Here is a 27,739-nt window from a genome sequence, read left to right as displayed (position 1 = left end):
AACATAGATTCTATATTTTGATTTCCGTTACCGCTCGTCTGTGTAAATTGGACTTTATGATTGTATACATTTTATAGCCTACCTTTAAATATCTTTCAAATGGAACAATACAAGTTTGAACTTTGGTTCTCACAAATATTTTTTTAGGGAAATCCCCATCTATAGTATAAGTTCCTCATACACTGAGTGAAAAAACAATGTACTGATACAGTGTATACAAAAACAAAATAACATAATGAAAGCTACGGGGATAGAGGAGCTTTCAAATGGCGACGATCGACGACCTAACTGGATCAGGTCAGTTGATGTGTCGCGGGACCTAACCATTAAAACTGTCGAGGTGGCGAGCGAGGACACTCGTCCCTATCCCCGCATGCGCACATTGAATTAACATGACGTATACTTTGGTCGGTCTTCGCAAATCAGTCGTCGTCGGTCTTCGCAAATCGAAAGCGATCGAACATGTAATAGTTACTGGTGTCATATTGACGATTGAATGTTTACTTCCTTCTCATTTCTTTTCTTCTCATTTCCTTAACAAGAACAATTATTGATAAGGAAATAAAATATGGAGTATTGTATAAGGTCATGGCATAATAGCAAGAATTCCTCTCTTTTAATGGTTAGGTAAACACGAACAGCAGTACAGTTTAGCGAGCGATTGTTCTTTTGAATGTCTGGATAAATTCTTTAAACAGTTAGTATGTAACTAGTGTATAGTAAGATAAAATGATCAGTTTCCTTATTTCTCTATACAAGTTAGAAAGGTGAGATTTTCTGCAGCAAAATATACATCAAATACTAAAATCCGTAAATATGACGAAGATTCTTTCTCTGCTTTTGATAGCAAGCTTTGTGGTTTTTACAGCAGGGGCTGCCTGTTCGGTTAATGTTTTTAAAAAGATAGACCCACCCGATGTCAAATTATTTTATAAGCGTACTGGGCTGAAAGCAAAGACGAACAATTCTTCGTTCCATTTGGAATCATGCGGTAAGTTATATTCACCCGATTATATTACGTCAACTTTAACAAACAAAAAATGTTCATTACTAAAGCAGTACTGGAGACCATTTGCTATGGTGGTTTTAAATAGCTTACAACTGTATTATACTGAATGAGTGTCAATATGACTGATGAATACTGATGAGTTAGTAATAGGTACAAGTTAATTCGCTGTGGGTTTTCGGTGATATTGGGACGTGTTCCCACGTTCCCAACGTTGTGATTTGGCCTACTAGTGATGAATGATTTCAAGTGCAGAATCTTCTGTGTTTTCTTAATAACTTAACTTCACATTGTTTGTTGTCACATAAAGTTTGATAGTGTAGACAGAGCTTTACGATTCATTTATTTAGGACCTCCAGAAGATCCACCTTTTCAATTCACAAGTATTCCAAGCATCGTTAAAAGTCGAACAAAATCTGTCAATATGACCTTGATATTTCGTCTTGGTAAGTAGCCACAATATGTTTTTTAAATAATTATTACATTTGCGATAAAATTAAATAGATAGTTCGTTCACCTCGGGTTTAAATTGTCGAATGGTACTCACAATATAAATAGGATCATTCCTAATTGTTTTAAATAGATGGATAATTATTTGATGATTAACTCGTCCTAGCACATTTTTCATGAGTATGGAAATCTTCAAATTCATACTTATATTGATAACTTGAAAGATACATAATATTTTTTAAAAATCAAATACGTTGATAATTTGCCATGTTATGGCCTATAATACAGAAATTACATGTGACACTTTGACAAATCATACATACACCGGGACTCGCCTATATTTTAGGGAAGAGTAATAACACTCATTCTCTGATTTAACCATTACGTCATCTTCTTCCTGCCAGATGCTGATATGTACGATAGTTTTTTCATCAGTGGCTACGTCAACCTCTTCGGAGACAAACCGATTCGCTTCGGTGACGCGTTTGATTGCACGAGTATACCTGTTGATTGCCCGTTACCCTTACAAGAAAAAGGTAAAGTTACTGATATTAATTTGTTTTGCCGTTATTATTAGTCCATGGAGTATAAATTACTACATGGACAGGCTGAGTTATTATGAAATTACTGTCACGTAGCACAATGGTTGTTTTTGATCTGGTTATGGAAAAGTTGTACTGTAAATTATAATGATGTTAACAATGGTAAAAAAAACAACTTATTAATGAATTTAATAAAAACATGCGAATGCGTTCTTGCCTTTATTATAATATACGGCCATATTGCGTTGAAACACTGGTTCTCGTCAAATCACCGAATTAAGCAAAGTTTGTCCAGGTTGTGTTCTGGGATGGGATATGGAAATATGGCGTCGGATGCTGTATAATATGTATATGTATGATAAGGGCATCGGACTATCATTCCATTGGCTGTCTGTCTGCCATATTAGTTGTATCCAAGATATACTATCATTGCCTCGTCTTTCGGATAGGACGTAAACACGTTGGTTCCGTGTGTACATACAATGCACGTTAAAGAACTTAGTACACTATTATACAAAATAAGGGATCCTCTTCCGGTGCGATGATCTGGGTAGGCCCTGCACTGCTGACTGCCGTAGGTCCGTGGATGGCCGAATCCGATTTTTTTCTAGTTTCCAGTTAAGCTTGAAGACAATAATAAGTAAATTATCTATATATCTATATCTATATCTAGATTGGGTACAACTTTCCGTTGAATGCTTGACCACTGTACTGTTACCGGTGGTAAGTAGGTTTAACTGCGTCACTAAAAGTGAAACATTCAATTCGTCACATTTTCATTATTTTTAAACCATGCATTGACATAGAATATATTATAAATAAAAATTTCATTATAACTGTTTAAACTAATTTTTTTTTTTTTTTGTATTTTGCAGACTGGAAAGATTGAAGCAAAGGCTGTTATTTCAAATTACACACAGACGGCTTTTTGTATTAAAGGTGAATTAAATATCTACAAATAGAATACTTTTTCCAGAAAAAACAGCATTAACAGTAATAACTTGTATATAGCTGTATAAATGAATATGTTTTTTCACCAATGTCACCCTATCTAACTATGTACTGACAGATATAATTATTTATCTACAAAGTATGGAATAATTCCAACTTCTTTTTTAATATCCTACAAATCAAATAAGGAAATAATATGCAGATAAGTACATAATTCCGTATGTTTTGATGTGGACTTCTGGTTTTTAAATCAACAGAAAAAAAAGAAAGTATAATAATAATCTACTTAATATTCTTAACAGAAGACATTGTAAATAATTATCTTTATTCTCTTGTTAGGTTTTATACTTCTTATTTTCAATAATAGCTTACGTAAGTATTTAAGTAGGCCTATATTAAAACAATAACATAACATTTGAATTGGTTTAATCATATGTGTAATAATAGGCTATAGTTCTACAACAATATTTTTCTTTTGTTTTCATAACCTAACTATTTTTCTGTAATCTATGACGTATTTCACTAGAAAACATCTAAAACGTCAGTTTGCCGCTTCTTCTCCATTCACAGAGAAAAGCAACTTTTTACACATTTTCAAAAAGGGATAAGAGTTGATGAAAATTAACTGACTAATGCAAAATGGCTTTGCGACATGGATCTAAGTTAATTGGTTAAATATTTTCCCTATTTTATAACATGTAATTTATTATGAAAAAACAGCAAGTAATTCTCGGGTGAGACTCGGACCACGACCTCCAGGTTCACGTACCATGGAGCTATTAGCTCCATGCTTAAACCTTCCGCTTATAAAGTTGTCTGTGTGCTTTCGGTTGTGTGAACTTGACTTTTTTTCATAAACTTCCATTGAGCCTGTACCTGAAAATCACATGAACAATTTATATAATTATTATAGATTTTAAGATACTTCACTACAACAAATGTGCATGTAAATTCACAAGTTCACAACAACTTTTTGTACTTCTTTTTATAACGAAATAATCAAAGCCGTACTTTTACAGCTGCGTTTATGCACAAAAAACTAGAATATGTAACTAATACGGTAACTTTACCTCGTTGTCTAACAAACAGTAGACAATAAATATAAACACGCCTTGTAAGGAGTTCAATATCACAAACATATACTGCATGAAGAGGGATCCATCAGTAACGGCCATGAGTGGTCCAAAAATCCACGTGACACCCAGAATAGGGACGAGAAATAAAGCTCCCTTCAACGACTTTCTAAAAAAGAAGTGTACAGTATTTATTTATAAGATTGTCATTAAAACATAATTAGTACATAAATGTAAATATGTTATGGTCTATTTACTCTCTTATACTCTGCATAGACCTGTCTGAATATAATTTCAAAAATAGGATAAATATTATAATGTACTGTATTAAACTACGTTCAGAAAGAGCCCGGATTCCGGTCCGGTAGCCGGATTAATAGTCTTGAAAATTCAATTGGTTGAATAGGACCGTTTAAACTAGATCATTCCTGGTTCTGTACTAAACGCACGTTAGCGAATCGTGTTCAGTGTGTATATCTTTATTGAATTACTCTTACTTTAACTGTCTGTGGTCCTCTTGTTCAGTTTTCCCCATTCGTACGTTCGTACCAGCCCGTCGGTAAATGATGTGAACCATCATGATCAGTACTGCCATACTAAACTTTAGATACAATCAGAAATAATGATCATGTGAAATTCAGAATTCTTTAATTTCCATAAGGAAGGGCCTTTTTATTTTAATTATTAGGCCAAATTGTAGAACATTCAAAGATTAAAAAACAGATTACAAAAAACTACTTATTTCCACCGTGGTCTCTAAAAAGGGCTGATTTCTTTGTCTTATTTTTAATATAGAACGAATAACAGATATAGTCTAGTCTAGATATCATTGGTAGGTACAAAGGCCATTTAAGCAACAATATTTACGTCGACAATTAATTACGTACCTACTTAAGAAATAGATTAATGAACAGTTTTTTCAAGTATAATAATATATGATCTTACTAGAACTAATATTGATGCTGGAATAAGTATTATCCAAGTCAAGTCTGCATCTAACCAACAGCTGAAAATGATTACAGTTTGTAAAAAACAAAGCAACAATTAATTATTTTAATCGTGTCAAAGTCTATACTTAGATTTATTGCAATTTCTTTTTAGTAGCCAATTTAAAATTCATTCTATTTATATACTGTTAGCACTTTGGTTTTTCTTTTTGGTTTTGCACATATATATATAATTAAAAGTCCAATTGATTGATTAACAATGTTTTTACTTCTTGGTATGATACTAAAGGTTAACAATTATTACTGATATTATTGAAGGGAAAACAGATAAGGGAAAAAGGGTATACAATGTTTAGAAACTATGTAATGAAACATTAAATGAATAAAGGTGTTGGTGAACCACACAAAATGACATGTTTTTACTTACTAATCATTTCCGTATGAATCATACATGACAATCGCGACTGGTGAAACTAAAATAACTGGTACCAAATAACAGAACAACATGTAGTTTCTCAATCGGTTGTATCGGCTTGGTGTTCGGTGAATCACCTTGAAGACAAGAAAGACTGCTTCGGCAAACATCCAAAAAAATATGTTCATCAGAAGAAGGTAGAGAGCAACTGAAGTAAACTTGCAAAATATCTAAATAAATAAATGATTTTATTTCATTAATCTTTATATAATGTTACCAACCTTCCTTTAGCATCACTAACAATAACCAAATCCAAAATCAGTCTACACTAAAGCAAACTTCAATTTATTTTGCACTGGTTGGTGGAGAGGCTCTTTAGAAGTTGTCACATTTTTGTTTGCAGAATCCCATGACTAAAAAGACTGTGAATTGCTTCGAGTTCATACACCTCAGCAAAATAGATTGTCAAGAATGCAAACTAGGAAACTATATTTTGCAAACCTAACAATAAACAAAGTTTTCTAGACCAGTTGACAAAGGCAAAATGCATTAAACCTTGCCAGAAGTTAAGCTAGTGTACAATAGCAAACTTTAGCAGGAGCAAACCAGCAGTTAGGAAACAAAATGATAAATTGTTGAAGATTTGTACAGTAGACTAGGCTGAACTAGAAGAGTTTGCTATTGTTTGCAAACTAATATTTTCTAGTTCACACTAAGCTTTAGGCCATGCATCTTCATCGATTTGTGACCTCAGCGAATCCAATCTCAGGCTTTCTTGTCAAGCTCTGAGTTTACTCAGGTTTGAAAGTGTAGACTATGAGTAAATCCAGATATAGGAAACTCACCGTATTGTGAGTTTTTTCAATCCCGATCAGGAAAAATGTATAAAAAGCAATCATGTTTGCAATCAAGTTCTTATGAATGTTGTTCCTAAGCGACTTCCATAGCCCTCTACATAAAGAATAATGTTAATAGTAAATTTGAGAATAAATTAGAAAAAATAATGAATCAGTAGCCATAACAACACCAGAGAGATGATAGCAACACTATTACGAAGGCGGAAAACAAAAAAGCAATATCTTTGACGAAATATGTGATAATTTCCACAACACATACAGTAGAACCCTTCTATTGTAGACACTCGTATTAAGTGGAAACTTTCCCAAGAAACACACAAGGGAACCAACCCCAACCCGATTTTTTGTTGTGGATCTTTTATTATTTCTGTATGATACCAACAAAAATATTACTAAGAACAACGACAAAAACAACAATGATGACCAAAGTAAAAAGCAATGGTAATAACAGCAAAAACAAAACGAGAAGAAACCAACACAAGTAATTACAACATAATTTTAAATCTAATATACTGTCCGGTTTTTTGTTTAAATGTTTATATTTTGTTGTACTATGTTCACAGTGCTACCACTATAAATATATGCATTGTGAGAATAAAGAAAAAATATATAGACTGGTAATTAGGGCAATTATAATGAAATATCTGACAAGAATTATAATGATAATGATTAATGATATGATATTTTACAAATCTAATGAATAATGTAAATTAATGTATTTCAGAGAATAACAAAACGCCTTACTTAAGTAGAACATATACAGTTTCAGTTATTGTTAGTAGAATTATGGACATGATTAATCCAATTGTAGTAAGAGCGGAAAGAACTTCTTCATGAATAGATTCAGGCTGAAAAAACATTGAAAATAATAACACAACGGATAAAATAGAAAGAGAATGCTTTGTAAATTGTAGATCGAAACTGTAAGAAAGGCACGTTAAAAATGTCATTGTCAGATTACCTCATATGGTGTAACCTGCATCAACACGGCAAAACTTGTCAGGTGATTACATCTGCATACTGTGACGTCGGTGATGACAACGTAACACCCGGATGTTGACCATTCCCTAAATAGTAAACAATTCCAACAACAAAATAATAGATTAGTTTATTTTTATCGTATTTATATAAATTAAAAAGGTGTTTGACTCCAATAAAAGAAAGAGTGATGAATCAATTAAATATTAAACAATTATAAAAATGGCTACTGTACATGATATAGAAAGAAGATCCAAATAATATTCATAACATGAATTACTTTATTATAATTATTAGCAAATTTAAGTTATTAGTTATTTCAAAGATATCTTACTGAGTTTCGAGATCGATGAATCCACACACGTATGTTAAGTTATAATTCATCAACTTAAGCGATTCAACTAATTGTTGATCCGTCTCCAAAACCTGTTGATAGAGTTTAAATTAAGAATATTGATAAATATAAACACAGAAATTCAAATGTCTATTCTGTCATTTTGTTACATATATAACAAAGTATAATTCATTTAAATTAAATATATTAATGATTTTATTTTTTATTGCAAATACAATTTAAAACTTATGTCTATTGGAATGTTGCAGTACAACAATGAGGACAATGAACAATCTAGACATAAGAACTATTCTTACTTGTATAACATAGTCCACGTTGGTGTTAATTGGATTTTCATTTACATCATATGCTGATACAGAAATCATTCCAGAATTCATAAAGTACATCAAATCACTGCAAAATTTAAATTCGATTTAATGAAATCAATGCTTATGGAATCATTGGAAAATAAATTATATAATTATATTTTAGCGAACAATCTTAAACCCTGTCTAAGCATGTCCATCCATAACCACTTCAATCCTTTCCTCTTTTCGCACTTTTTAAAACAGCCGATTCTCGTACAGTAAGAAGCCTGTCAAGCTGTCTCTAAAATGTATATCGTACAAGAATCGGTGTTTAAGTGGTGATTTTTCATTTTGATGTGTTTTATTTTACAGCTTTCATATGTTTCTCCCAAGGGAGGTAAATAAATTTGAATTGAATTTTCATTATATTCCTTTTAAGATTCGTACGATATCAGTACCGTACCAATGGGACCTACGTTAAACCTGTTACAGATTGATTGACAAATATTAGTTATTACCCCGTAATATTCACGCTTAGCTTTGGAGTAAGTATAAACTCATATTCCCAAAATAATGCCACCACTGTTACTTCACCTGAAAATAAACCATTAAAAAAATAAAAATGTGTATTAATAATTCATAATGACGAATTACGGTTTAGTCGATGATTGTTATGAAAAAAAAGAACAAGCATAATCTTATTAATAATGATGACATTGATAGCAATAGGGATAGTGTTTAATAAATGACGCAATGGTGATAAAAGAATAAATGATAAGTATATTGGTGCTGGTGATGTTTGTGATATGATATTTAAAGTGACAGTCATCTGGAGTAATCCTCTGCTGTGAGGAAAAACCTCTCCCACGCCAACCACACACACCACCAACTCCCGTACCTGTGTAGTTGAATCCGAGGTTAACGGAAATGTTACTGAACTTGAACACTTTTGAATAGTTGCTTGATGATTCCTCCTCAGAGATTACGGAAATAACCCCTTCTGTTTAAAAAAAAAGTCAAAATATCGAACACGTCATAGAAATTAATTAAGAGTGAAAGGGCCCAGAAAATATAATGACAAAAAATACTCGCCAACTGACACTCGAATATAATTGTATTTACTACTTGATAAACAGACGACTTTATTAGACGACTGACTGCCGTGGTTAAAGTTCAAGTGAATAGCAACTCATTCTATATGTTTTCAAGGATCTTGAAGAAACACATGCCGTGAAACTATGAGTTAAATTATTATACTGAACATAACATACTGAAACTTTAGGTACCATTATGTACCTAAATGTAGAATAAATATTGAAAAGAATTGATGTTTACTCACTTAGAGAAGGATTATCTATTTCAAGTAACTCCATTTCTGTAATTTCTCGTGAATGTTGCATAATAATATCCATTTCAGCAGCACCGTTTGCAATTTCAAATTCAGTCTGAAAAAAACAAAACAAATCAGTGGTTTAATAAAGTTGAAGACCTTATTCAAGAGAAGTTGGAACTGAAATAGGCCTATAGGCCTGGATAAAATAATGTTAATAAGCGTCCGTAAAATTAAAAAAAACAAACATTAGAAACATCTCAAATTTTGTTTATTTTCGGATATTTTCTTTTCATAACAAATTCGTTAGAAGTTACCGAGGTTTGGTATTAAAGTATAAAATCACTTACATAAATTGCACTGCTATTGGATTGCTTGGTATGATGTAAAATGCAGTCTGCAGACGCAGATTCATTTGAATTACATGAGCTAGGCATACAATCTAAAAACCAATAAATAAGTCGATCATTTTAAACATTGACGTATTTTGAATTCATGTCAATAAGGATTTTAGATTGCCTTGAAAAATAAGGACAATGTACAGATTTTCACTAATAATATATGGCATTGATTGGACCCGAGTGCTTAGTGAATTATGGTATGTTTTGAATATCTTAAACCACAAATGAAGGCATGTAAAAAAGTGAAATAGTTTCTGCTTAAACGACTTCATATTTTTAAATAAATGAAGCCGTTTAAGCAGAAACTGTTTCACCTTAAAAATTTAAAAAATATAATGCAATAAAATAATTTAAGAATGGATGCTGAAGTCAATGTGTTTAATGAATGAAAGACTGAACATTAATTTAATTTTACAACTAAAATTGTTTCCCGGTAATTAAAGTTAGAAGTATTCTTTGTTATCTTTAAACTAATCAGTTTGATTAGAACTGTTTTCATTCTTAACTCACCTTCAACGAAGACGGAGAACGAGCATGAAACGATGTCGTTGCTGCATTCAGTTATATTTGCCGTGGCGTTTACAATCGTTTCTCCAATAGGAAACAGAGATCCATTACTTGGTGTATATTTAAATTCACTGGCCTGGGTGTGGTGAACATTCGCGGGTTCCCATGATACGTGTGCTTGCTGTAGTACATCATCAGCGCATTCAGTCACGTCATCAGGACACGTAGCTATGTGTGAAACAAAACATAATTTTAGACATTATTCCAAAACGTTAAATCTTTTTTTAATCGTTGTATCATGTTGTTTCCTCTTCATCAACAACATTTACCATAAAATCACTCAGTTTTAGTATTTTGGAATCAAATAAATAAAAGCTAATCCTGTATATAAAAGGTATCGTATAAACTTTTAGTTATCTACAGCCAGATACAAAATTCTCTAAAAATACTTCATTTAAAGCTAGCTCATTTCTTTTCACAAAACTAAAACCTTTTTTGCCTTCTTTTTAGTCGCGTGGACGCGACTCTATAGTTCACTATGTCGGTCGGTTGGTCGGTCTGTCTGTCGTTCTGTCTGTCTGTCGGTCCGGTATCACTATGCATTGTAGCACGCGACTTAATGGCTGTTGACCTTGTTATATTTAAGAAAGGTTTTTTAACCTGGATAAATATTAAAAATTTAAAAGTTTCATTCTGCCTAGCATTTCATAAATTAAGATTACCTGATGGCATTATACATTTATGTTCAACAACCAGACGCACACATTTATCTGTGAATCTCTCTGAAATTGTACATGTGGACAGATCGTCACATAATTTAGAGATATTGTATGTAACGTCTTTTTCCTCATCTATTGGTGGTTCTGTTGGTATTCGTGGTATTGGTTGTGCGCCTTGTATTCCTGGATTATGGTATGTATAGTTACATCTATCGTTGTCAAAAGGATATCGGGCATATATCACTAGGATTTTAGACGGACAGCCATATTTCAACTCACATTCTACGTTTCCAGATTTAGAACAGATTGTACATGTCGAGAGATCGTCACACGTTTTAGAGATATCGCATGTAACGTCTTCCTCTTCCTCTGGTATTAGTTGTCCACTTAGTATTTCTGGTTCGTTACATTTATCGTTGTAAGAATAATATAGGGCATATATCACTTGTATTTTAGACGGACAGCCACATTTCAACTCACATTCTTCGTTTCCAGATTTGGAACATTTTGATGGACCTGTGAAAATAGTATTGATATATACTGAGAATAATGCTAATGGATATAATGAAGACCAAAATATGATTTAAGAATTGTATTATTATTGTATTAATTTACATATTTTGTATTTATTGGTTTAACCAAATTTTGAGACGTGTGGTCACTATAACTCAGCCAAATTGTGTTAAATAAACGTTTTTTTTACCTTTGTCAATACAACATGCAGATATCGTAAATAAGCCAGTAAATAATCCAGCGAATAGCATTGCCCGCCACCAACACTCGGTTCTTCGGCTATCAGTCTGCATTATTTCATCCTACGTGAATGCAATTCGTAAGAAGCATTACTGAATATTAAAAGAAGATTTCTGCGAATCGTCAGTTATAGTATATTGCAATCAAATATAAAATGTACACAAAACAGTTTTAATTAGTCAAAGTCAATATTATGTTGGACATTAAAGTCAAATGTAATACTAATCTCCTCGAGATACATAATAATTTCATAATATTTATAGGTCTAGGCCTAGCAATTCTCAACAACGAACAAACATAACATATTAAAATAATATAGTTTATTAACTTTTTACAATATTTATTCAACATTTGCGCTTTGGAATCATTTGCTACATGTCGAAAGTCACATATAACAAAATGTATGTCAAGTATATTTGAAAATAATTAACTAGGTTTTATTGGATAATGAAGAAGAATCATGACCAGCGTTGGTTATTTTATTAAACTTACAGTAAGAAGTACCTACGTCATATGCACACAAATTCTACTTTCAGTCAAAAGACAGAAATATTAAAAACGATTTGTGATTACCAACTTCTATAAATATGTTTTCTCGATGAGGAAACTGAGAAGTATGTATCTTCTAGGCTACAATCAGCGCAGGAAACTTGCCAAAATGTTGAAACATCTCTTCTTCACTGTGTTAGTCTTACTTAAAATTCTCAGCTTTGTTAAAAAATGGATTTTGCTCCACCTACCTTTGACCCAATTGACAACTGACTTTAATCACAAAAGACTTTTTATGAAAAGTAATTGTTTAACCAAGGTAATCTAACAACAGGATGCTGAGCGCCGGAGATCAAAGTGTATATTATATCTGTGGCTGCTACACGATCAGTTCCACGCCCCTTAACAGACACCGCGCGCCGCGGAGATTATGTACATGGTACAGTACTGTTGGTATTTTTCGCAGCCATACATAAGATAAAAGGACTGTTACGAGTTCCTATTTTGACAAGGCGAGCTCAGTGTCCAATTGAAAGAGTATCATTTGGAGTATGACACTACAGAGTACAAACTTCGCTTATACTAAAATACAAACCATTTTCATTTGAAGTTTCTTTATTCATTATAGAGAAATACAACTACAGAAATATGAATTAATATCATAAATCGTATTACTATGGCACAACAATACATCAAATGTTGTCGTCACACATTACTAGAAAATATTTGGGAAAACATGCACTCCTTACAAGTTTTTTGTATAAACCTAGTAATAACTAAGTTAGAATAAAGATACATTACATGTATTGAATGAAACGAAAAAAAGACCCACAGAAATACGTTAATCGTCTTCTGAGGGGATACATAATAGGTATTACTTACCAGACCGTACGTCGGTGTTAGTCTGAAACGACTTCTAGAAGTCACGTTAGTAGAAATTCATCTTTAAGCCTGTTTTAGACGAATTTATTCGCACGAATCAAAAACGTTGACTAATTCCAATGCCATTAATATTCTACCTACTTGTTGTGACGTGGAGAAATTGTTCAACCAATCAGAACTCAGAAATGTATGATTTGAATATATAAGTGTGAGAGCGAACCACAAACAAATAATACGTCGTGTAGCAATGTATCTTTTAATTTTATGATATTACAATACATATATTAGAGGTGTAAATATTAAACAAGAACTTATGAGGTGCACTGCGCAGCATTTTACGCTAAATTGGAGAAACTTCTGTGACTTCTATTTCGTTGTCTGTTTTTTAAATTTTATATTAATAAAATAGAAAATGTTTTCTGCTCTTAAGAGTTCTGTTCATTTCAGCCAGAAGTAAATGCTAAGTAAAAAATAATCAGTATTATAAACAACTACATTCTGCAATAATTTTAAAAAGTTTGTATGAGGCGTCGTTTATTCTTCTTTTACGTGCGACTGGTTTGTGTATTTGCAACTGTGTCTACTTGACCTTTTCTCAGATTCTTCCAATGTGTTTGAACCTAAAAATCACAAACCAAATCTTAACTTTAATTACTAAATGAAAGAAATGATCGTGAAACAAAATTGGAATGAGATTCATTTGGGTTAAATTATAAAGAGTAAAATAGGAAAAAATAAAAAAATTTCCGTACGAAATGTATTCCTCTTTTTGTAGCTTTTATGAGTGCAATAATGCCATATTTTGTTAGACTTCTTAATGGTATAATTAATGTTTGATTTCAAATTGCGTTTGGTAACTTCAAATTAATCTGATTTTCAAATGGTGTGTCATGTCTACAACAAGACTGCGAGGCCGGTACATATCCCACGCAAGAATAATCAACAATATCATCCACATTGAAACACAAATGAGTGAATTACATATGAAGAATATCAATTTACCTCGTTGTCCAGCAAACAGTAGACAATGAATATAAACACGCCTTGAAACGAGTTCAATATCACAAACAAATACTGCATAAAGAGGGATTCCTCATTTACAGAAAGTGGTCCAAAAATCCACGTGACACCCAGAATAGGGACTAGAAATACAGCGCCCTTCACTGACTTTCTAAACGAAAATAAGAAATTAATTTTCTTTTAAAGTGAAAGTAGAAATGCATTATTAACCCTTGCTAATTTATTATTAATTACGATACTTTTCTAACTGAAGAATGTAATCTTTTAAGTATCGGTTAGAAAAGTTTTTTTTTAAGTAAAAGGCTTTTTCCAAGTTAACACTAAACAACATTAAGTTTAGTTTACTTATAAAGCAAGCTGATGAATTAAGGAGTTGAAGACCATGTGATCCTCAAACGGACAACCTGTAGTAGCTCGGAGTTTACAAACAAAAGTTAGGTAGTGCAAATGAGGCTTAAGATAACATTTTTAAGACTAATAATAATTGTATTTGTACGTGCACATAGACGCTCTATGCCTGATTATTTATTCTGTTCGGCAATGTGCACCGCTTGCTCTAAATCTGACATTTTAAATTGCCAGTAAATCGTCTTAGATATAGAGGGCTGAATAACGTTACCTCAGCTGCCTGTGATCCTCTGTTTCACTTCTCCCCATTCTTAAATTTGTTCCAGCTCGTTGATAAATAATGCGAACCATCATAACAAGAATCACCAAGCTAAACTATAAATTAAGTTATAACTATTATTTTGTAGAGGTCAGCATCTTTCTGAAGCTGTATAAACTATCAAAATACAAAAAAAATGTGATGCGCCCATATATGGACATAATGATGTCATATCACTACCATATTTTGGAACATCGCACTTTATTTTCTAGTTTGATATTGTTGACAGAGCTTTAGGGAAAAGCACATTTATATCAGAGGGGTTGAGAGGTGCGCGCCATCATTTTGTGTTTTTATTCAAATTAATTGAATATTGAACTATTATATTAAGAAAAAATAAGAAGCTTTTTTACAGAGTAGGCAAACAAGCCTGCAATTTATTGAACTAGATTTGTTATTCCAACGTTCATAAAATGCTGGTATTTGTCAGTGTAAGATGATTTTCCTTGTACAGTATAGACCTATATAGAATATACTGTTTTTCAGTTGTGAGTCAAATGAAGTATTTGTTAAGTTTTCTGCAAAAATAGAAAATAAAAATGGTAAAACTTACCAAAATGATTATTGATGCTGGAACAACTATACACCAATTAGATTGTGTATCCAACCAACAGCTAGGAAAATATAAAGTATGTATTTATTGAGAAAGTAAATTCAATGAGAACCTGTTTTGAATCTTGTTTATAAAGGCAGGCCTACAGATCCTTACATCTTGTGACTGATAAATCCATACCAATTTAAATGCAATTCACCCTTGTACATTTAACAATGTATATCGATTTTTTATCAACCTGTTTTTTAATCATCATATGTTACTAATATTAGTAGGCATTGCTTATCAGAAATAAATTAAACCTAAAATAAATATTATTGTTGTTAATACTTACTAATCATTTCCGTATGAATCGTACTTGAATATGGCGACTGGTGTAACTAACATAACTGGTACCAAATAACAGAACAATATATAATTCCTCAGTCTGTTGTGTCGGCTTGGTGTTCGGTAAATCACCTTGAATGCAAGAAACACTGCTTCGCCAAACATCCAAAAAAATATGTTCATCAGAAGAAGGTACAGACACACTGAAGTAACTTTACAGAATATCTGAAATAAATATTGTGTTGATTTCTATCATTAATAGCCATAAATCTGGAAAGTACAAATTATGACATCATAGATAGTGGAAGTCGCGAAAATCGTTAAAGTGTGTGTTCATCTTCAGTAAGTACGTATGTGTAGTGTCTTAGTTTTTGGCTTGATAATTTACATATTCCATGGTCCTCCTGTTATTACGTAACACTTTCTATTTAAAGCAGCACAAACGTGCTATTTGTTTGCGCTTTTCGGTTACGGCTGGCGTTGAGTTGAGACGTGTGTGTGAAACGCATATATATGGTTCTCTCTGAGACATAGTCTGGCCGTACGTATACTTTATGCTGTCTCTGTGCCTGTGACACAACTGCAAGACAGGACACAAATGCAACGACACGAACACACTAAGAGCAGGAAAGTTTAAACTTAATGATTTCTTTCAATGGCTAGCTGTCACAAACACCACTAAATACATTTTGATATAAAATATAGTGTACACTAAAACATTTTCTAGTCATTTCTATTTGAAGAGAACCTCGTATCTTAATTACAAGCAATGTGAATATATATTTAAAATTTGACTTTTAACGAACACAATATTCCCGTATGGAAGATGGCTTATGATGGAAATGTAGCCTTTTTAAAACTAAGCATATATTAAGTAACTAAATAACGCTTAGAATAATACAGAACGTTTTAAAGTAGTTATGAATATGGATGAATTAGTTTAGCCTTGATCATGGTAAACAATTTTTTTTCACCAGTTCTTATTATATTGTTATTATTTACCATTGTATTTACATTGTTTGTAATGGTGTAAATAGTCAAGAAATATGTTGGTTTAACCATGTAGAAATAACTTATTTCTCCATTGTTTAACATTGATTATCAACTGAATTCAAATAAACTTACCGTGTACTCAATTTTGTCAATGCCGATTAGAAACAATGTATAGAAAGCAATCATGTTTGCAATCAAGTTCTTATGAATATTGTTCCGAAGAGACTTCCATAAACCTCTAAGTTTTAACATAAATATATTGATTAATTGATATTAATGAGATTATTTAAAATTAAAGTAGAGTAGATTAAATAACCAAATAGATATTTCAAACAATTACTCATAAATTTGGAATAGATATTACCAGTAAACAAAATAATACTTCCAATAATACAAACTTTCTCTTTATTTTTGCATTCAAAACATGCAATACTGGTTTTAGGAAAAAGGCAAAAAAAAAGAATCTTCATGAAGCCCCCAAAAGGGTATCGTACATAAAGAGGGGTTAAAAACAGTATCAAATGCTAAAAGGCAAAAATAAACCCAATATAATAACCAAAGCACACTATTTTATACACAGTTACGGAGAACCAATAATATTACCAAAGTTAGGACACAGTTACAGTACCATTTATATTACCAAAGAAACAGTTACGGAACCAATAATATTACGAAAGACAGAGTTACGGAACCAATAATATTACCAAAGACACAGTTACGGAACCAATAATATTACCAAAGACACAGTTACGGAACCAATAATATTACCAAAGACACAGTTACGGAACCAATAATATTACCAAAGACACAGTTACGGAAACAATACTATTACCAAAGACACTCTGGAGTCAACACCACTAGGCGATGTGAAATGGGTACGAGTACACACAGAAATTGACAAATAATAATTATTTGTATATTTATATAAGACTTAATATAAAACCTTACTTGAATAGAAAATATACAGTTTCAGTTATTGTTAGTAGAATAATGGACATGATTAATCCAATTGTAGTAAGAGCGGAAAGAGCCTCTTCATGAATAGATTCCGGCTGAAATAACATTGACAATTTCAAACAGGAAAACGGGAAAAGAAAAGACATAACAGCTCTATAACTGTAGTTGTAGTTTATTAGTAGTAAATTAAAAAGTGTTTTCTTTTAGTCAAGTTAGTGAAGTTAAAGCGCGTACTTAAGTAGGCCTATGAGTGACATAATTAGACTACCTCATATGATGTGACCTGCATCAACACTCCAAAACTTGTCAGGTGATTACATCTACATACAGCCCATGTGACATCGATGTTGACAGCATAACACCCGGATGTTGACCAGTTTCTATAATGATTACAATTATAATAGCTGTATAAATTGTTTATTCTATTAAAGTTAATCATCTTAGAGAAAAAAAATGGCATTTTCTTTGTTATTCTAAGACATGCTTATGTGCAAGTTTTGCATAAAATGTGTTATTAACAGTATGTGGAAATTTAGGCCTACCAATAGTTTTATTATTAAGTATCAGCAGGAAGTCAGTAGTAGTGGAAGCTTAGTCTAGGTTCTTGACGGAGTTTCAAATTAATATTAGTAAAAAGATGAATATTTTGGCAGATATGGTGTTTCATACGATAATCTTGATATCTTGGTTGACATTAACAACAGACTTGGGGAAGTCTAGTGAAAGCGTAGCAAGCTGGAGTAATAAGTGGCAGTAGTTGAATATAATAATAATAATAATGGTATCTTACTGGGAATTAGGATCGATGAATCCACACACGTACGTTACATTATAATTCATCGACATCACCGATTCGATTAAATCGTCATCAGTTTCTAAAACCTGTTTATAATAATAGTAATATTACATAATAGGCCACTATACAATTTAAACATAATAAATAGCCATTTCATGGGTTGATTTCGTATCAGCTGGTTACATTCAATGATTAATTGTTTTATTATTATTATTATTATTATTTAGGACATGTTTGTCCTAAATAATAACGATAGTCCGATAATGTGACCAAAACCGTCAACCTAGAATGCATCGCATTATTTTTTTTTGGCGTGGCTTCACAAGTCAGACATCCAATTCAAAAGAAAAGACTGTGGGTTTTGTGTTGCTTGTAAAACAATTTAATTTAAGGCAGTAGGTGTTTTATTGAAAACCTGGCTGTTCTATTAACTCATAAAAATAGTCTTCCCACAACATTCTTTACATTGAGCATACCTGTATAATGAATATTTTAGTTAAGCTCTTTTTTTATTGTTTTTGTTAGTTTCGTTTTGATTCGTATAGGTTTTTTTTTTAGATCCTTTCTTTTAAATTTGTGTTTGTTTGTAATAATATGAATATGAAATAAGAAAATAATACCTGCATGGTATATTCCACTCTCGTGTCTACCGCAGTGTTATTAACGTCATATGTTGATATTGAAAGTAATCCAGAATGTAGATATACCTCGTTACTGAAATTAAATATTGATATTGTTATTATTATCATATTAAAATATTATAACTGTCAATCAATACCATTATGATACGGTAATTAACTTATTGATGGGATTCGAGAGTATTAAAGAAACAGTAATTACAGAATTTAATTCGTCACTTTGACAAATTATAGGTGATCATTTTTATACTTCTACTGACATTTTTTACGTCAAATATGTTCATGAATTTATATCTAACAACTTAATGGTTTCCAGAATAAGTTAAACGGTATGTAAATGGGTGGCGCGTTAATGACATTTAAATATATATATATTTTACAAATCCGCTCCTGAAACATAATTTGCTGAAACTGTCACTGTCATAGTCGATTGAAATACTAAAGTACATGTAACGAAGCAACTGTCAGTAACGAAATATCTGTTTTCATGTTTTATAAATAATATACCACTAAACACAATAACATTTGTTGAAACTGTCACTGTCATAGTCGATTGAAATAGTAAAGTAGATGTAACGATACACCACTACGACGTTTATATTTGTTGTAATTATTAATTAATACAAACGTGGAGCAGCAACTGTCAGTATTAAAGTTTATTTATCTAACAGTATCCACACTCACAGTAAGAAATTTGCGCATCAAATGGCGATGAAAAATATACCTAAAGTTTGTCCCCCAAGGGCCCATACATTTACCTACTTGTGTTATACCAATTATTTATACTGGGAGACTGAGAGATTGGAATGTTCCATTTATTGTATATTAAATATATCAAAACAGTAAGAAAATCGGCTTGTCTTCAACATTATGATGATGTACTCGAGCTGTTTAACCAATTTTCAGCTATTAAAAACAATTATCGTAGAAGGAACTAGGTAAATGCGAAGAATCCTCGTATTATTGTGTGCTGGTATTTTTCAGCATCGACATCCATTAGACATTTGGTGATTAAAATTAGTGCCGAACGTATGAACCAACTTTATATACCATCGAGTAAAAATTCTAGAAGTAACGCGCGATTTAGCGAATTTTGCCCTTACGTAAATGTATGTATAGATGCCTTTTGTTTTACCATTTTCAGCACGTTTGTGCAATTAATGCATTTTGTCATTTTGAACCTGCTCGTATAGTGCTATTTTAAGTTAGAATGGACTCAAATGGAATTTGGTGAATGTACTAATTAAGGTAAGTAAAATGTGATTTTTGCAAATCACATTTTGATAGTTTGACAAGATGTGTCAGGGAATTCCATCTGATTGCTATACTTTACTATTATAATCATTGTTATTCTTATACAGGTTACTTTATATTAACAGTTATTTCATTACCTTGTAATATTCTCGCTTAGTTGTGGTGTACGTAAGAAATCATACTCCCAAAATAGAGCAACTATTGTTACTTCACCTACAAAATAGAAATTCATTAATGACAATGATAATGATTTAATTTAATGATATTTATTCATTGATCCTTCCTAAGCCGGTCTTCAAGCCTACATAACACCTTCTTCCCGTGCCCAATAGGCCCACTAAATAGGTTAAGTAATATATATCTTTAGAGGAAAAGAAGAACATGACAGGCACATATTATTACTGATGGTGTGATAGAAGATACGTTTAAACTTTATTTTCACCTTTGAACAAAACCACAGTAAAATCTTTTACAGATGCAACACACTATAATTATTGGTCGATGATGACACAAATATACAAAGGTTAAAAACATGAACAAAAAAGGGGAATATCGATACAAATTGGCAAAAAGACTGTGTGTAAAATCTTGAGTAAATTTCCATAGTCCATTTTTACGGCAAGATTTGTTTATATGAATTATCAATGCAATTTGGAAATTTCTCTAATATAATATTAGTAATAGTAATAATCTTTCTTAATATAATCATACAACAACCATTTTTATCCCTCATGTACCTGTGTAGTTGAATCCAAGATTGACTGAAATGTTGCTGAATGTTAAAGATGTTGAGTAGTTGTCTGAGTTCACCACGGTGACTATTGAAACAATCCCTTCTACAAAAGTAAATGTAAAGCAGGGAAGTGTGAAATTACTTAATTTCACTCTTACCTGATATAAAACATGTTGTTAATTTATACGTTTGTTTTATAGCTATATTAAAAAAACTGGTTTACTTAGATTAGCATTATCTATTTCGAATGAATCCATTTCGGTAATTTCTCGAGAATGTTGCACAATGGTATCCAATTCAACTGCACTGTTTTCAATTTCAAACTCAGTCTGAAATGTGTTAAAATTAGAAATCAAGGTGTCATAACATTCACGAAAGGTATCTAGATTCAGATGGCAAGAGTTATGTGTGGAGACATCAGATAGCCCTATTGGTAAGGATGTCATTATATAAAATTTACTTTAAGTTAGGATAACATTGTAGGCCCAGTATTTCTTAGAAATATAATTAATATGTCCGGTTTATCTTAGTGTATCAAAGTTGATATTTCAAACACTTTTACGTAATATTGTTATGGTGACATTTCGTTTTAGGACGCAGCAGCACGCGAATACGCAGGTTATTGAGTCTCTAGCAGTCATGCATTTCTAAGCGTGCGCAGAATGACTTTTCGACAGCTATGTAGTTAAGTCTTTCACACCAAGGCCGGAAAATTCGGAACAACCCACACAAATGGATCATTGTTTCATATTGGAGAAACTCTTGTAACAATCGGAAAATGCTGTAACATTACTTACGAATGCTGCACCGATGTTAGGTTGTTCGGAAAAGTTCACAATACAAACTGCTGACGTCTTATTGTTTGAATGGCATGCTGATACTGGATAACAATCTGAAATAACTTTACTAATTAAATAATAGACCTACGAAAACCTTTATTTATTTGATTGAAAAGCATCTACAGCATTTCTCAAGTCTTCAGACTGGAGTCAACAAACAGAAGCCATACAGTAAAAACCGTTTATTTGGAGTAAAGCATCATTCTAAATCAGCATGCTGTTTAAAAGCCTTTAAAACACACTATTTTGTGATATAGTGCGTTATAGTATGATTGTCGTTCATTCATATTTCTTTTCTACTCTATTGAGATAATAATTTAAAATAACCATTTGGTAGCTGGGACGTCCTACGGAAACCCACCTTCAACGAAGACGGAAAAGGAGCACGAAACGGTGTCATTCCAAATAATCATGCTATTTAAAAGCCTTCAAAGGACACTATTTTGTGATATAGTGCGTTATAGTATGATTGTCGTTAATTCATATTTGTTTTCTACACCATTGAGATAAAATAATGATTTGGTAGCTGGGACGTTTTATTCCTATGTAAACTCACCTTCAACGAAGACGGAAAAGGAGCAGGAAACGGTGTCGTCACATCCTACTATTTTTGTCGTAACGTTTACAAGCGTTTCTCCAATAGGAAACAATGATCCATTTTCGTGGGTTGTTTCGAATTCTCCGGCTTCGATGTGAAAGACTTCTGCGGGTTCCCAAGTTACGTATGCTTCGTTTAGTATGTGATCGGCACATTCAGTTACGTTATTAGGACACTCGATAAAAGCCGTAACTACTATGATGCCAATAAATAAATAAATGTTGATGCATATGAGAAATAATAATTATACATACAATTAAGGTAATGGTAAGTGCAAAGTGACGTCACTTATTAACTCTTTAACCCTGTTAATGACAAATGATCAAATCAGGGGGACAATACATCTTTAAGCTATTCGTATCATTTTTATGGCTTTTCATTTTTTTATAGTTCACAATGTCGGTCGGTCGGTTGGTCTGTCTGTCTGTCTGTCTGTCTGTCTGTCTGTCTGTCTGTCTGTCTGTCTGTCTGTCTGTCTGTCTGTCTGTCTGTCTGTCTGTCTGTCGGTCCGGTATCACTATGCGTGTTATCGCTTTCTGACCTTATCTTGATATCAGTTTAATCTAGCTAAGTCAATTTTTCACAGAATATTCCTTATGGCCAGGAATCGATGTGGTTATGTTTTCACGGTGCGCAATAACAAATTACGCGGTCTACGCACGATTTAACGAAATCACGTTTGTAATCATATCTTCACAACCATGAATCACAATTAAATAAAATTTGGTACTCATAAATTTCAGGGCATGAATCATCATAATATGGCAATACAATTACGTGCGTAGCGCATGTAACGCATGCGTACGCGCGCTTAAAATTTTCAAAATTTATTTTCGATGAAATAAGAGTACGTTTCAGGCAATTTTAAGCGTTTACAAAATTGCCATGAGTGCGCAGGTTTTTGCGCGCGCACTGCGCGTTAAATGTTATTGCGCACTCTTTTTGCCCGATTTCTGTTTTCTTGACTTACTTTTCAACTCGAAATTACGTTATACGAGCACGTCAAAAGTGACAGGCTACGCACGTGTAAATTAAAAAAATATAAATGTTTTTAAACATTTCAACATTTTTAAACATGTTCAGTAATTTCGGTCAGTATAGTTCACTATGTCGGTCCATCGGTCTGTCTGTCGGTCTGTCGGTCTGTCTGTTGGTCTGTCGGTCTGTCTGTCGGTCCGGTATCACTATGCATTGTAGCACGCGACTTAATGGCTGTTGGCCTTGTTTTGTCAACATGTTTGTTTTTGTTCGGTGTTTTATTTTGTTTCTATTTGTTCTAATATGACAATGCTGTAACGTCGATGAGAGTCAATAAAATAAATGTTCAAATATACAAACAAGTAGGCCTAATTGAAATATGGATTTTCCCCTACAAAATGAAAAATAAAGATGAATAAACTGAAATTTTAAATATGCCAGTTTTTATTCATAAAAAAAAAATAAAACTAATAAAAATAAATGGTTACATTTAACAAAAAAAAACCCATTGCCTGATAGCAGTCAATGGGCTTCCGGTTGATTATTCTTTCCCATTTTTAAATTACGGTTTTTGGAGGGGTTTTTTTTCGATCCATTCTGTAATCAACATGAATAACTAGTATGTGATGGTATATTCAACAAAACAATTTTGAAAAGGTTATTTTGTTTAAGATTACCTGATGTTGAGGTGCATTCATATGTAATATTCATGTACTTGTAAGTTCCCGGGCATTTGTCAACAAAGTCATTACTAGATTTAATTGTACATGTATCATGATGGTTGCAAAGATCAGTGATGTTGGTTAGGACGTCATTTATACAGTCTGTGTTGCTGGTTCTTCTGTCATTACAGAAATAATCCGGTTCCGTTCGACCATAGTTGGCAGATTCCACGACGATTGTCTTTGAACAGTTACATCTCAACTCACCAGTTTTCCCTTCACATATTATTTTGTTTCTTGACGCTGTGTTGAAATAACAGTTACAAATTAACAGAACAAATAAAATAATATCAACATTATAAGGAAAACAGATAAAGATAAAATATAAAAACATTTAAAAAAAAAGATATTTTTGATTGATTAACAACATTTAATGTTCATCTGGTTTCTGTTGATAGCAAATTTTCTTATTTGATGAGCATTGTTGAATCTGACACTGATAAATCCAAGGAATTCAGGAGAGAGGCAGGTGATTTAATTATTTTTAACCGAGGTGTCATCGGTCGTCGCCTGGACCCAATTATAGAAGGACCCAATATCTTGTACACAATTTGATTTGATTTGATTTATTTCGATACCAGACAAGTACAACTACAGATAAAAACGAACAAAAACCGCAATCATTGTGTATGGTACCAGGGATAGCACTCTAAATCCCCAAAAGCGGATTTACATCCTGGCGTAGTTTGTTCGTCATTCGTTGGAAAGCGAAAGCTCCCTATTATTACACTTAAAAGGTTCTTATGGAATTTGTCCAACTAATAATATTTTTGTTGATTAACTGTAAGAGTTTTTTAACCGGTAAGTGTTACATACACTTTACTGTGTTTGTTGAAGCTCCTACGGCAGGCAGCATGTCTCTCTTTTATCCGGCAGTGCTTTATTTACAATATGAGGCCTATTGCGGTTTTATTTTAATATCATTAAAATTCAAATAGGTCTACATAGTAGTTGCTGTTTATAACGTGTATTGTTTTGGGGGGTTTTTTTTTTGCAGAATTTCTGAAATCATAAAAAGAGCCTAAATAATCATCATTATTATCATCATAATTACCTTCGACAGAGTAGCATGTATACAAAGTCAACATCAATGCCATATATCCAGTAATAAACATTCTCAAACCACTCTTGGCTCGGAGTACAGAATTGCATTAATTAATCAAATATATCTAGAAATAAAAGAAAATCATTATCTAAAAAAGTTTGATATCCAAGCATGGTTTTGACATACCCTACGTATACTTCGAATAAATGAAATGATTAGAGTATAAGGCACATTAACCTATCATATCTTTTGTGTGATTGAAACGCATTATGTATATATTCGTATTTTATTAAAGGGTAGCAGATCCGGGTATAAATTGTCTAGTGCCTATTAAAATATAAACCCTTGCAACAATGATGATAACCCATACTTCGTCATGTAAACGGGCGTCTTAAAATAAGCCACCTTTTTTAAGTGGCGCTGCAGGACATAATGTTATAAGATAGGAAACTCATCAGAATAGGCCTATTTGAGGCATTTTTCTATAGTATAGTATATAAATTGATATTACATAGGAAAATACGATCAGTTACGTGATTAACGATTGTTAAAGTCAATACAATCTTGTATATGTTTTGAAATGGAAAAACAAAGTCAATAAAATTCCTATTTTAAAAAAGAATTAAGAAAATTAAACAATATACATTTTAAACTCGAAACTACTCTTTACATTCTTCAGCAAAGTACCGACACATTGATTGAACAAGCTAGAAATAAATAATAGTTCCATTCTCAATGGCAACTTTTTTTCTAAAATATTTGTGTTTCAGTTGTTTCCTATGTAGTTTTACAATATGATATGTTTGGTAGAATAAATGGGTAGAAAAATCGAAATAAACCTGATGAGGAAGGATTTTTAGTTTATTTAGGGAATAAAATTATTATATTAAATTACCTACATCAAGGTATTGTGCCGATACCACATTTTGATTTTACTAATCTATATTCGTTTTTAATAACTTTAAATTAAGCCATCGATCTTGTTATCATAGTTTTTATTCAGATTTTCTTGTAAAATAGATAAAAAAAATTATACTAAAAAGCAATTTCACTTGACTTTCTTATTCGATGGTGAGAGTATAAATAGTAAACATAATAATCATTATACTTACCCGTCATCCACATTGCGACGACGCTGCAAGTGGAGTAAATCAACACTCTCATGTCACGTCTTTATAATACATCAATTCACGCATGCGTCGCCTATTTGAAACATTTTCTTTTCTTAATTATAAATATAATATAACGCCTAGCTTTACAAAACGCTTTGCTCCAATGGTTTTCAAACTTCCTGGTTTAAAATGAAATGTACACGTTATGTTTCCAGTTCCTATGTTTCGGTGGTTTTTTTTTTTTACATTCTTATTTTTTACACATCATCCATTCAGTTGCTAGCTAGGCTATTCAAAAGAAGACTGCGCTCAGATTTTGGACACAGAGTAGACCAGTTATATGTTGATTTTGAACAAATGGTTAACAAATCTTACTAGCGTACAATTGATTTTCTCATGTATCAAATTGTATATCCAATTCTATATCTATTGCATGAGTAAACCATAACCAGAATACTTAAATCGTTGTCATTATTGGAATATTCTTCCACTGGGGCATGACAATTGAGTAAAATATCATAATTGATGGTTAATTGGTGTATATCCTTGCCATTTGATTGGTTAATAACGTTGAGTTCAGCATCTATGGTTCTACTGCACAGAAGGTGTCTAATCGTTCTATAATGGTTCTATTGCACTTTCATCTTTTTGCAACCATTTAGAGATTGTGCGCCACAGTATATAGGGTATTTTTGTTCTTAAGAGCCGTTGAGGATGAGGATGTTTGTCCATAACAGGACAATTCAAATTACAGACAGATGATGTCCTGTTATAGACAGACGTTCAAAAACCCTATTCGAAGAGTGTGTGTTTGAGTTAAGGTCACGAATTGTCATAGAATGGTATGCCGTAAATCTTCTAATTGTAACCCTGGGTTATAATTCTTTGATTGTTTTTTAGGGTGGGTTACTATTAGAAAGGGGGCGGGGGTTACTATTAGAGTAGTGGGTTACTATTACTAATCTTAAATTAGGCACCTGAAAAAAGTAACCCACCCCCAACTTTTCCGGTCAGCAACTCATAGCAAAATAATAAAACAGTACGAATAAACAAATTTGGTTGAACTCTAACTTTATTTTATAAACTCAATCCTCCCCCATTCCCGAGATCAACATGCATTATATTTTCAAAATATGGGCTGCATCATAAGTTTTTGTGACTCTAATAGTAACCCCCATGGGTTACTATTAGAGTAGTGGGTTATTATTGTAGATTGACTTATAAGGTGGGTTACTATTAGAAGGGGGTTACTATTAGAGTATGGGTTACTATTAGAAGATTTACAGTAAACCGATGGTTTTCGGAACTTGTGTTCAATTCGCCAAATAAACAGTAACTGAAAATGTCTCACCAACAGTGTAAAATGATAATTATTTACTCACGTGTACTGGTTTAAAAACGTTCATCATTCAATGTTGTTGAAAATCATTATTAGTAGGGAGGCCTATATTATATTATTTTTAATCATGGTTACTTTCAACAACAAGTCTATATACTATCTAATTAGAAGAATTGTTAAAAAGCTTAAAATCAAGGTTATTGTTATTCAAAGTAATGTCCCAGTT

At 32.3% G+C, this 27,739-nt stretch overlaps 3 protein-coding genes and 1 long non-coding RNA gene across 5 annotated transcripts; 1 reads left to right on the top strand and 3 right to left on the bottom strand.

Annotated features, from left to right (window-relative positions):
• Positions 1-638: 638 nt before the first annotated feature.
• On the top strand, positions 639-4,026 carry LOC144858899 (uncharacterized). The gene is made up of 5 exons (XM_078715039.1): positions 639-991; positions 1,357-1,452; positions 1,861-1,992; positions 2,672-2,721; positions 2,874-4,026. Exons 1-5 carry the CDS (start codon positions 817-819, stop codon positions 2,958-2,960), a joined length of 540 nt encoding a protein of 179 aa, XP_078571165.1. The 5' UTR covers positions 639-816; the 3' UTR covers positions 2,961-4,026.
• LOC144858898 (adhesion G protein-coupled receptor L3-like) lies at positions 3,735-7,575 on the bottom strand. Of its 2 annotated transcripts, XM_078715038.1 has the most exons (8): positions 7,554-7,575; positions 7,203-7,308; positions 6,230-6,335; positions 5,397-5,614; positions 4,968-5,028; positions 4,520-4,623; positions 4,020-4,191; positions 3,735-3,825 (listed from the first exon to the last, which is right to left on the bottom strand). In XM_078715038.1, the coding sequence occupies exons 2-8, from the start codon at positions 7,205-7,207 to the stop codon at positions 3,754-3,756; spliced, it is 738 nt and encodes a 245-aa protein (XP_078571164.1). In that variant the 5' UTR covers positions 7,208-7,308; positions 7,554-7,575; the 3' UTR covers positions 3,735-3,753. The 2 variants fall into 2 exon arrangements, with proteins under 2 accessions (XP_078571164.1, XP_078571163.1); XM_078715037.1 differs by lacking the exons at positions 7,203-7,308; positions 7,554-7,575 and adding an exon at positions 6,986-7,060.
• A 365-nt stretch (positions 7,576-7,940) lies between these two features.
• Positions 7,941-8,828, bottom strand: LOC144836310 (uncharacterized). The gene is made up of 3 exons (XR_013611170.1): positions 8,760-8,828; positions 8,380-8,455; positions 7,941-7,967 (listed from the first exon to the last, which is right to left on the bottom strand). It is a non-coding gene; the product is annotated as an uncharacterized LOC144836310 (long non-coding RNA).
• A 4,361-nt stretch (positions 8,829-13,189) lies between these two features.
• LOC144858897 (adhesion G protein-coupled receptor L2-like) lies at positions 13,190-26,197 on the bottom strand. Its single transcript, XM_078715035.1, has 18 exons — positions 26,175-26,197; positions 25,072-25,186; positions 23,973-24,260; positions 22,276-22,512; positions 21,678-21,772; positions 21,104-21,209; positions 20,885-20,983; positions 20,285-20,360; positions 18,876-18,969; positions 18,250-18,341; positions 17,728-17,839; positions 17,451-17,554; positions 16,635-16,740; positions 15,517-15,734; positions 15,183-15,243; positions 14,582-14,685; positions 13,945-14,113; positions 13,190-13,562 (listed from the first exon to the last, which is right to left on the bottom strand). The coding sequence occupies exons 2-18, from the start codon at positions 25,130-25,132 to the stop codon at positions 13,488-13,490; spliced, it is 2,097 nt and encodes a 698-aa protein (XP_078571161.1). The 5' UTR covers positions 25,133-25,186; positions 26,175-26,197; the 3' UTR covers positions 13,190-13,487.
• Between the last annotated feature and the right edge of the window lie 1,542 nt (positions 26,198-27,739).

Source organism: Antedon bifida, chromosome 2 (genome assembly GCF_963402885.1).
Source record: "Antedon bifida chromosome 2, ecAntBifi1.1, whole genome shotgun sequence".
In the NCBI taxonomy this organism is placed as follows: Eukaryota; Metazoa; Echinodermata; class Crinoidea; order Comatulida; family Antedonidae; genus Antedon; species Antedon bifida.
Note: the sequence above shows the minus strand (reverse complement) of the source record. Positions and strands in the feature narration are given on the sequence as shown.